Source organism: Urocitellus parryii, chromosome 1, assembly GCF_045843805.1.
Source record: "Urocitellus parryii isolate mUroPar1 chromosome 1, mUroPar1.hap1, whole genome shotgun sequence".
NCBI classification, from domain to species: Eukaryota; Metazoa; Chordata; class Mammalia; order Rodentia; family Sciuridae; genus Urocitellus; species Urocitellus parryii.
In genome coordinates, this window is record NC_135531.1 from 178,128,190 (window position 1) to 178,140,273 (window position 12,084).

Sequence of the window (12,084 nt, forward strand, 5' to 3'; positions counted from 1 at the left end):
CTTAGGGGCAAGCAATTTCACTTACCCCGAAGCTTCAGACGTTCCCCGTGCGGGCCGCCAAATGCCGCAGTCTGGCTGGGCACAAATCACGAGCCACTGAAGCAGGAACAAAGTTTATTTTTTTACTGCAAGAAAAAACCTCACACACGCTCCTGGGGAATCCTCCCGAAAGCCACGCGGCTCCTGCAGGAACCCCCAGCCGGAAAATGCTCCCCGGGAAATCCCTCCTCCTGCACTTCGCCAACCAATGGGAACTCCCGGGGAATCCCCGTGAGAACTCAAAAAAGCGCAAGAAGTCCCAAATAGCACGAGAACGCAAAAGTAGCGGCAGAGGTGGATATTAATGCCTCGCCTGTCAATCAATACTGTTGGCAAAATGCCCAGGAGCCATACAGATCGGCTGTGGCTCTCAGCAACATACAACACATAAGACAATAGTAAAGGCCTTGTAGCTTTACATAGGTGAAATCTCCATTGCAATGTTTAAAGACTCCACAGACAAAAAATAAAACTGATCAGAAAAACACTAACCTAGGTCTGTATGAGCTCAAAAATAAAATAGAACTTTATGATGTGGGAAAAAGCAATAATAAAATAGATATTGAAAAAAGCATCCTGGTTAATCACTGTCACAGATGTAAGAATAGCCAAGCTGGATTTCTGGATATCAGCTGTTATGTATTTGAGTCAAATCATCTTCTTTTTGGGGCTGGGGATGTGGCTCAAGTAGTAGCGCACTCGCCTGGCATGTGTGCGGCCCGGGTTCGATCCTCAGCACCACATACCAACAAAGATGTTGTGTCCGCTGAGAACTAAAAAATAAATATTAAAAATTCTCTCTCTCTCTCTCTCCTCTCTCACTCTCTCTTTAAAAAAATCATATTCTTTTTGGTCTGTAGAAATTGTTTTGGCTAATCTCTCTGGAATCCAAATCGGCTGCTGTTCTCCCTGTGGAAACACACAAACAGAGACCTGACTCCAGACAATCACTGGGTCAGGACCATTCCATTGTCCTGTTAGAATATCCTTCCAAAGTACCTTAGGCTTATGTACATTTTTTGGATACAAATGTCTTTCCACAGCACTAAGCCCTGATGAATCCAAATTTAAAAAGTTTAGAGTAAAAAGGGTTATATTAAGTTTATCTTTGGGGGATATATACCCCTTTCCAATTCCCTCCTTTTGTTTTAATAAGTACATTTTAATAGTTTGATAGCTCTTTCAATTATGCCTTGTCCCTGTGGATTAGTATGGAATTCCTGTTATGTGAGTAATGCCAAATGATGAGCAAAATTGTTTAAAAGAGGTAGAAGCATAACCAGGACCATTATCTGTTTTTGACTTTTTTGGAACGCCCACAGTGGCAAAATTTTGTAAGCAATGAGCTATAACATCTTTAGTTTTTTTCTCTGGCATGAAGAGAGCCCATCAAAAATCCGGAAGAAGTATCAACTGTAACATGGAAATATTTTAATTTTTTAAATTGTGGCAAATGTGTGATGTCCATCTACCAAATATGGTTAGGTATTAGTCCTCTAGGATTGACTCCAAGATTAACTTGTGGTAAAAATGTCACACAATTTTGACATTGTTTTATTATATGTCTGGCTTGTTCTTTAGTTATTTTAAAATGCCTTTGTAAAGTATTAGCATTGACATGGAACCTTTTATGAAAATTTATAGCTTCTTCTATTGTGGAGAAAATATGTATGTCATGTGTAGATTTATCTGCTAATTCATTGCCCAAACTAGGGCTCCAGGCAATCCTGTATGTGCTCTGATATGTCCTATAAAGAATAGATCTTTTCTGTCCCAGATTACACTTTGTATAGTGGAAAACAAAGAGAAAACAGTAGAATAAGGGGAAATCCTACCAGCATCTTCAAGGGATACTATAGCATTAAATACATACTGACTATCAGAAAATAAATTAAATACAGAATCTTTCAACATCACAAAAGCTTGTAATACTGCATTAAGCTCTACCTTTTCAGCTGATTGTTTGGGTATTAAAAATGTAAAAGTTTTATCAGGGGTAACTACTGCTGCTGTACCATTATTTGACCCATCAGTGAATATATTTGGAGCATTCATGATAGGGGTTTTCTTGTCATCTTTGGAAAAACTACAGGATGCTTAGACCAAAAAGACAACAAAGGATTAGGTGGTAAGTGATTATCAAATGAAACACTAGATTTACACATGATTATTGCCCAAGTATTTAACTCATTAGCTAACTCATCAATTTGATCCATAGTATATGAAGTAATAATTTTATTGGGAGAAATTCCAAACACTCCCTTTGCTGCTTTTATTCCTTTGAGTATTATTAATTGTCCTACAGCCTCAGGATACCTAGTAAGAATAGTGTTAGGAGAATAAGATAAATATATCCACAATAACGGACCTTCTTGCCAAAATACTCCTGTAGGAATATTTTTTGTTGGTAGTACAATAAATAATAAAGGCAAACTTATATCAATTCTATCCAAATGCATATTTTCCATATATGTTTCAATGATTTTTAATGCCTTTCTTGCTTCAGGCGTTAACATGCGGGGTGAATTTGGATCTGATGGACCTTTTAGGATATCAAATAAAGGTCCTAGCTCTCCTGTTGGTATGCCTAGATAAGGCCTTATCCAATTTATGTCTCCCAATAACTTTTGAAAGTCGTTAAGTGATTTGAGTTGATCTACTCGTATTTGAATTTTTGGTGGATGGACCATGGTTGAGGATAATATAACTCCTAAATAATTAATTGGAAGATTTAATTGTACTTTATCTATTGCTATCTTTAGATTATACTTTTTTAATAAATTTGTAAGTGTGGCATAACATTCTAGCAATGTGTTTTTATCTTTATGTGCCAATAACACATCATCCATATAGTGAAATATTTGTAGTTCAGGATTTTGATTTCTAAGTGGCTGGATTGCTTTGTTAATGTAAATTTGACACATAGTTGGACTATTAGCCATCCCTTGACGGAGTACTTTCCATTCATATCTCTGATTAGGACCTTCATGATTTAGTTCAGGGATAGTAAATGCAAAATGTGGACTATCCTCAGGATGAATTGGAATTGAAAAAAAACAATCTTTAATATCTATAGCTAAAACATACCAGGTTTTTGGTAAAGCAGACAATTGGGGAATCCCTGATTGAGCAGGTCCATAATAACCATCTCATTATTAATAGCTCTTAAATCTTGCAATAATCTCCATTTACCAGATTTCTTTTTAATGACAAAAATGGGAGTATTATGGGAAGATATGGAAAATTGTATATGTCCCTCCACTAATTGTTGTTTGACCAGGTCATGGGCTACTTGTATCTTTTCTTTAGTCAGGGGCCACTGAGGAACCCACACTGGTCTTTCTGATTTCCAAGTAATTTTGATTGTCTCAGTGGCCCTTTCTGAAAACCCAATCCATGTCTATTTATTTCTTGATCTATTTGAATTGGTGCTGTCATACCTTGATCTTGTTTTCCTAATCTTTTTTCTTTCTAAAGCCTTGTCTAGCCCTAGTAGTGGGCGTGTTAGGACTGATGTTATTTGTTAATGTCAAGCCTAATTGATCTAGGACATCTCATCCCCATAAATTTATAGGAAGATGATCCAATACATAGGGCTGTATAGTTCCTTCACATCCTTCAGGATCCTTCCAATCTAATACCATTGCACTTCTATGGGGATTAGTCGCCACTCCTAGGCCTCGAAGCGTTTGAGTGGCTTGTTGTAATGGCCAATGTTTTGGCCATTCTTGATGAGATATGATGCTAAGGTCAGCACCTGTGTCCAGTAGCCCATTAAATTCATGTCCTTGAATATTTAGTTTTAGCATGGGGCGAGAATCGAAATTTAAAAACAGCATAGCCCAATCTACACTTGTGGAGCCTAATCCCCTGGAACCTCTTTCTACAGTGCAACTGGAAAATTTATCATGCAGGCTGGGTATTATTAATAACTGTGCTATTTTATCTCCTGGTGAAATTATTGATATACCTCTTGGAGAACTAGCTATGATTTTTATTTCACCCTCATAATCGGGATCAATTGCCCCAGGACTTATCATAAGTCCTTTTAGTGTAGAAGAATTGTGTCCCAATAATAAGCCTACTGTTCCTTGGGGAAGAGGGCCTTTTACTCCTGTGGGAATGATTTGAACTCCCATCTCTGGAGTTAGTACTGCTCTGGCAGAGGCGTAGATGTCCAACCTTGCACTACCTCTAGTTTGTCTGATGAGGCATTTAATGGATAATGTGTTCTGGGTACTACCCTGATGGTGTTGCTGGGTTCCTCCATTGCCCCGTATGTTTGTGGTTTTGGGCCCCGGAGCATTGGGCCCCCCGGTCCATTTTTTGGCAATGGAGCCTGATGCCTTTCTCCAAGATATCGTGGGAAAACATTTGGTCCTTGTCCGTTTTTTGATAACAGAGTATCCTCTATGGTGGTTTGAGAACGGCATTCATTGGCCCAATGTTTCCCTCTACGGCATCGTGGGCAAATACCCGGTATTCTATTCCTTTGATACCTAGCTTTGTTAAACCCTCCTCCTATGGGGCAACTCCTTTTAAAATGTCCTGTTTGATCACAATTGTAGCATGTTTTTGGCCTGGCATCTAAAGCCTGTTGTACTGCTGCTAAGATTTGCCCTTGTTCATTAATGTCTCTACATAATATATGTGTTTAAATCTTCATGTCTCCATGGTCTAATGACCTCTCTGCAGCAACGATTTGCTTGGTCATAAGTCAGTTGTTTTATAAATGGCATTGCCTGTTCTGTATCCCCAAATATTCTGGAAGCTGTTTGAATAAGCCTATCTAAAAATTCAGTGTAAGGTTCATTAGTTCCTTGTATTACCTTAGATAATTGACCTTGTAAATCTCCATGCCCCTATAAAGTTTTCCATGCCCTAACTGCATCTACAGCAATTTGTGCGTATACGCCAGGATCATATTCAATTTGTTGCCGTTGACCCTCATACGGTCCTTTTCCTAACAACATATCTAGATTTCTTTGAGGGTAACCGGCTGCTGCATTTCGCCTAGCTGTCTCCATGCAAAATTCCTCATTGGCAACCTTCCATAACAAATATTGTCCTCCATTTAGCACAGATTTACACATGGTAGCCCAATCTGCTGGCATCATGTCCAAGTTGGTAATGGATTCGACCATGCTCACAGTGAAGGGTGCTTGCGGCCCATAGGTTGTTACAGCCTCCTTTAATTGCTTTACTGTTTTGAAATCTAAAGCATGGTGAATTCGTTGCCTTCCTGCCTGCTCAAGTACAGGGCATGCTAATCTTTGGGATCCTGCCTCAGGATTCCGTCCATCAACTACGGGAGTTGAGGGCTACTCAGCTGTAGATGGAGCTGTTGGTTGAATTATGCCCTCTGGTGATAGAACGGAGTTAGCAGCAGCCTCCTGTTGTAACTCTCCCCGTGATGGTTGTTTGTCTTTTAAGCTTTCTTCCTTTAAATTTTCCTCTGACTAGCTCGAGAGACTTTCTCTTTTGCTTGACCTAACATGTTTTCTACCATAGTCTGGACCTCTAACAATTTACTTAACAGTCTTTCTGTTTGTTTTCTACTAATTTCTAATCTACTATAAAGGTAACGCAACCCAATAAGATAACATAAAACAAAACCGAAACAGAGAAACAAAAACGGAACAAAAAATCGTTGTATCAATTTTCTCTTTATCAGGGCCGAACAACTTCAAACCTTGAGCCAACCATTTTTCCCAGTTTGCCTGAGAAAATTCTAGGGATAGGCAGCTTGAAACAAAAACAAAATAAATCAAAACAATAACACATTGTTTTTTTGAAATGGTCACCCATTCTTTCGCCTTCCCTCTGGGGTGAGCAATTTTACTCGCCTCCAAGCTTCAGGTGTTCCCCGTACGGGCCACCATTGCTGCAGTCTGGCTGGGCACAAAATCACAAGCCACTCAAGCAGGAACAAACTTTATTTTTTGAAATTGCTGCCAATGCCCCGTACGCTCCCTGGAAGATTGTCGACCGACCCACGTGGTGTTTTCCCGGTTCCCAATCGGAAGTTCCTCCTCTGGAATTCCCTCCTACCGCACTTCCCCAACCAATGGGAACTCTCCAGGAGTCCTGTAGCAGGCCAAGGTGAACAGCAGGAGTCCAATATCCATATGAATGCAAATCTTAACATAATCATATCATCTCAATGGCTTGCTGGCATCACCTTTCAACCAAAAATGCCATGCATCATATTACTTGGCTGTGGCTCTTAGCAATGAATAATTTTTGATATTTTTTCTTTCTAAATGTATGTATTCGATGCTCTAAATTTCCCTCTAAGCATCACTTTTACTGCATCACATGAATTTTGATAAATTTTGTTTTCATTTAGCTTAAAATATTTTTAAAGATCTCTTTGATTTGTATGTTGTGTGCTTCTTCATCTATTTGAAGATTTGCCTATCTTTGTATTGATTCTAATTTAATTCATTTGTGGTCTGAGACCAGACATTTTACAGTCTTTACTCTTGAATTTTTAAGGTGTTTTAAGGCCTATGTGGTCTATCTTGAATATTCCATGTAAGCTGGAGGGGGAATGTGTAATCTGCTATTGTTGAAAGAGTCTATAGATGTTAATTATACCTACTGATTGGTACAATTGAATCCAACTATCCTGACTGATTTTTCTCCCTGTTGGATCTGTCCATTTCTGATAGAGGTTTTGAAGTCCTCCAAATAGAACTGAAAAGAGAAATGGATGAACTATATCACAATTATATCAGTTTTTGCCTTATGTATTTTGATGTTCCATTGTTTAAGCACATTCACATTAAGGGTTATAACAAATTCTTGGAGTGTAGATCCTGTTATTATGCAGTGTTCATCTCACCATAAGTTTGTTTTAAAGTGTGTTCTGTCTGAAATATACCCACTCCTACTATATTTCTGGGTGTACTGGAAAATGAACCTAGGGGTGCTTTACTGCAAAGTAACATCCCCAGCCCTTTATATTTTTTGAGACAAAGTTGCTGAGCCTGGCCTCAAACTTGTATTCCTCCTACTTTCTTTTGGTTATTGGTAGTATGGTATATCTGTCTCCATCCCTTTAAATCTATATGTGTGTTAAAGTTCTTTTCTTCTAGACAATTTATAGTTTGGTCTTATTTTTTTGTCTACTCAACATTTTTTTTTTTCGGTGGTGCTGGGGATTGAACCTAGGGCCTTGTGCATGTGAGGTAAGCACTTTACCAATTGAGCTATAGCCCCAGCCCAACGAGCTCTTTTAATTGATGTATTCATAATAATAATACTTAGTAATCACTGATGTAGTGGGATTAGTATCTATATTTGCTATGGCTTTCTATTTGTTACTCTTGTTCTTTGTTCCTTTTTGACTTGTGCTTTTTCTGTCTTTTGCAGTTTAAATGAAATTTTTGTGATGTTATTTCCGCTCTCTTAGCACACCAGGTATATTTTATTTTTTAGTGATTGCTCTTCAGTTTTCAGTGTACAGTTACATCCAAACCTAGTCCAATGTCAAATAACTTATACCATTTCATGGTATATAATACTTTATAATAACAAAATAATTCTAATTCCTCTTTCTCCTCTCTTGTATCATATTGTCATTCATTTGACTTATACATAAGCATAAATAGCATGAGTTATTGAAAACATTATTGCTGTTTTTATTGTGAACAAACTTACCTGTTAGCTCAAATAAGAAAAATAAGATTTTTATTTTGCCTTCATGTATTCATTCTCTGATGCTCTTTATGTAAATCCTGGTGTCTGATCTATATGATTTCCTTTCTAAGAACTTTTAAAAACACTTCTTGTAAGGCATTTGTATTGGAACTAAAACTCTTCAGTCTTTTTCAATTTTAATGGGTAATTTTTTTTAATTCTAGATTTTTCTTTCCCTTTCTTCTTTTAACACATTTAAATATTTCACTTCACTCTTTTTGCTTGTATGGTTTCTCAGAGGTCAGATGTACTTTCTATCTTTGCTCCTCTGTAGGTAAGGTATTTTGTTTCCTTGGGCTTCTTTAAAGATTTTATCTTTGTTTATCTGCAGGTTAAAATGACAGCCTCATGTATGTATGTACCTAGCATTTTTCTTGTTTGATGCTCTTTGACCTTCCTGGAACTGTGGTTTTCTGTCTGACATTAATTAAGGGAAATTCTCAGCAATTATTGCTTCAAATATTTCTTCTGTTCCTCTTTCTGGTATCTCATTACAAATATATTATACCTTTTGTAGTTGTTCCAGTTTTTTGATAGTCTGTTTTTCTCTCTCTCTCTTCCAGTCTTTTTTTTTCTGTTCTGGAAGCTGCGATTGTCCTAGCTCAAGTTTAGAGATCCTTTCCTTGGCTATGTCTAGTCTACTAATGAGCCCAACAAAGCCATTCATTCTTCATTTCTGATATAGTTTTTTGAACTCTATCATTTCTTGTTTTTCTTTTTTTCCATGTTTTGTATTGGTGCACCATAGTTGTACATAGTAGTAGGATTTGTTGTTACATAGTTGTACATGCACACAATTTAACAATATAATTTGGCCAGTATCATTCCTCATTAATTCCCTCTTTCTTCTCCTTCTCCCTGGGTCCTTTCCTTTACTTTACTGATCTCTTTTCAATTTTCATAAGATTCCCTACCCTGGCCCTCTTTCTTTTTCTTTTTCCTCTTTAGCTTGCACATGAGAGAAAATATATGACCCTTGACATTCTAAATTTGGCTTATTTGACTTAACACAACGGTCTCAAGTTCCATCCATTTTCCTGCAAATGACATAATTTCATTTTTTATGGATGAGTAAAACTCCATTGTATATACATAACACATTTTATTTTATCCATTCATTGATGGACACTTAGGCTGGTTTCATAGTTTGGTGATTTTGAATGGTGTTGCTATAAACATGGGTATGCATGTGTCATTATAGTATGTGGATAAATACCAAGGAGTAGGATAGCTGGGCCATATGATGGTTCCATTCTGTAGTGGTTTTACAATTCCACCAATAGTGTTAAATTGTTCCTTTTTTTCCACGTCCTCTCCAACATTTATTATTGTTTGTATTCTTTTTTTGTGTGTGGGGGGGTATACCATGGATTGAACTCAGGGGCACTCGACCACTGAGTCATGTCCTCAGCCCTATTTTGTATTTAATTTAGAAACAGGGTCTGAGTTGCTTAGCACATCACTTTTGCTGAGTCTGGATTTGAACTTGGGATCCTCCTGCCTCAACTCCCAAGTTGCTGGGATTATAGGCATGCCCCACAGCGCCCGGTTATTGTTTATATTCTTGATGGCTACCTTTCTGACTGAAGAGAAAGTAAGTCTCAGTGTAATTTGATTTGTATTTCCGTAATTGCTAATGATGACATTTTTTTTTATATATTTGTTGGCCATTATATTTCCTCTGAGAAGTGTCTGTTTAGTTCATTTTCCCATTTATTAATTTGGGTGTTTTGAGTTCTTTATATATTCTAGACAATAATCCTCTGTTAGAGGGTAACTAGCAAAGACTTTTCTTGCATTCAGTAGGTTCTGTTTTTACATTCTTGTTTCTTCATTGTGCAGAAGCTTTTTAATTTAATGCCATCTGTTTATTAATTCTTGATATTATTTCTTGAGCTTCTGAGGTCCTATTGAGAAAGTTGTTGTCTGTGCCTATATACTAGAGTATTCCCCTATGTTTTCTTATATGAGTTCTAGCTTTTTAAAAATTATTTCTTACAATTTCTCTTTGCCTAGATTATCCAAAAGTTCTTACATGTTGTTTATTTTTCTATTAAAGTCCTTAGTATATTATATTTTAAAAAGTTCTAGTCTGATAATTCCAACAATATGGCCACATATGATTCTGGTTCTGATCTTGCCAAGTCTCATCAAACTTCTTTTTGCCTTGTATTTATGTAATTGCTTGTGGAAAGGTGAGCACGATATATTGGGTAAGGAAAAACAGTAAGGTTTGGGGGGACAGGGAGCATTTTAAAACCTGTGATTAGTCATTATAGTCTTTTGGGGGGGGGAGGCTGTGCCCCTGGATTTCGAACTTCACAGGGCTTCCCAGTCCCACCTTCCCCTCAGTTGGGGCTGGAAGGTTGGAGGGTGCTGGAGTTGGATATTTCCCTTCTATAGGTAGATTAGCTCTGATAAACCCAAACAGGTTAGGCTCTTATAAACAATCTTCTCATGAGGGCAGGGTTTGTTAAGGGAATGATCCAATGTATTTCGAAATGGATCCACTTTCACTTCCCTCCATTTGCGGGAAGCAAGAGTTGATTTTTCTCCAGTACTCACTGAGAGGACCTTGTGTAGTAATACAACTTACAAAAGCACTCTCCCTGCACCCCTGCTAGCCACTCAAGGAGTCTAACTCCTAGGATTGTCCACACTGAGCCTCTATCAACTGGTCAATTAGAATTTGTTTTATTACTCTGCACTGGTCCCTGCAGTAGCTTCGGCTCTTAGATTTCTGCTCGAGTAAGCTGTGATTTTGTTTTCACTTCTCTTTCCCACTTTTGGAGCAGTATTTAGCCCTGTGAACCTACTTCTCTGAAAAATCTAAGAATTTTTTCAGTTTGTTCATCATTTTTCCGTGTTCTATTTTTTTTTTTTTAATTCCACACTTACTTTCTTTTAAGGTGAAGGAGGCACCTCCTGAGGCTGAGATGGTGTTCACAGCCCGTTGCAGAGCCACTGTGACCTTCCAGACCAGTGGAGACTCCTGGCGGGAGCAGAAGGAGAAGCGAGCAGCCCTGATGGTGGGCATCCTGATTGGTGTGTTCGTCCTGTGCTGGATCCCCTTCTTCCTAGCGGAGCTCATCAGCCCCCTTTGTGCCTGCAGCTTACCCCCCATCTGGAAGAGCATTTTCCTGTGGCTTGGCTACTCCAATTCTTTTTTCAACCCCTTGATTTACACAGCTTTTAACAAGAACTACAACAATGCTTTTAAGAGCCTCTTTACCAAGCAGAGATAAAAGGGGTTGGAGAGAAATGGGGAGACAGGGGAAAAGGAACTCATATCTCTCCTTTTCACCAGTGATCTGGGAGCTGTCTCTCCCTAGCTGAATACTAATGACATTTTGAGAGTTATATCATTGGGCTGGGACTATAGAAGTAGCAGTGCCAAAGGCTCGTCTCACAAAATACAGTAAGCATAGAAGTATGCTTTCTTCCCATATAGATGTAGACATTGCTAACGGATCATGTACCTTTCCCCATTGAGCAGGAATTTCACTCAGAATCCTTCAGGACAGCACTTTAGTTATTGCTAATTGGTTACAACTGACACACAAGTCAAAGACGATTTGACTTTCCTTTGTTCAATACTCTGTTCCTCAGTGAGCATCTCAACCCTCTTGGAAGACTCTCCCTTGTGAAAGAGTGCTTCCCCCACCCTTTGAACTCAGCTTACCTTTCTCAAGACTCTCACACATCCCCCAATGGCTGTGTATTCCAATTTGCAAGAAAATGAGGATCACCTACCTACTGAATCAGACTCTCAAAGTGTAGACTGGTGATATATGTATTACATTCTCTCAGTTTTCCTTTTTTAAATCAGTGAGATTGTTTTCATCACCTTTTTTGCTACTCTGGCCAAAAAGTTCATTTTGGGGCTCAAGGTTTCAGAGGTCTCAGTTCATAGACAGCCAGCTCTGTTCCTTGAGGCAAGGCAAAACATTGTGGCAGAAGAGCCTGGTGCAGGAAAATAGCTGGGGACACAGCTCCAGGAAGCAGAGAGCAAGCTCCCTCAAGGAGGAAAAAATATATACCTGCCTGTAGTTACCACTGTTAATTCCTATGGGGGATTAATGCATTGATTAAATCAAGACTCTCCTAATCCAATCATTTTCCTCTAAGCCTTCTCGCTTTGTCTCACACGGGAGCTTTTGTGGGACATATCACATCTAAACTACAACAGATGCTGCTGGATTTTTAGTTTGCTCTTAGACTGATTTTAAACTAGAATTTCTGGGGGATGACCCAATGCAGCAGCAATTCTTAAAACTTGCCACGTGATTCCAGTGTGTGAAACCCTGGTGAGGTCTTTTCTCTGCTTCTTTACCACAAGGG

The 12,084-nt window shown here is 38.4% G+C and overlaps 2 protein-coding genes across 2 annotated transcripts in view; one reads left to right on the forward strand and one right to left on the reverse strand.

Moving 5' to 3' along the window:
• The window catches only part of LOC113188677 (5-hydroxytryptamine receptor 5B), a 46,936-nt gene extending 35,948 nt beyond the window's left edge, over positions 1 to 10,988 (forward strand). The window contains exon 4 of the mRNA XM_077792705.1: positions 10,653 to 10,988. Coding sequence (XP_077648831.1) covers positions 10,653 to 10,988 — 336 coding nt within the window. The remainder of the gene's footprint in view (positions 1 to 10,652) is intronic.
• The window catches only part of Ccdc93 (CCC complex scaffolding subunit CCDC93), a 101,535-nt gene continuing 89,476 nt past the window's right edge, over positions 26 to 12,084 (reverse strand). Inside the window, exon 28 of the transcript XR_013344249.1 lies at positions 26 to 96. The gene's annotated coding sequence lies outside the window, so the exon portion shown is untranslated. The remainder of the gene's footprint in view (positions 97 to 12,084) is intronic.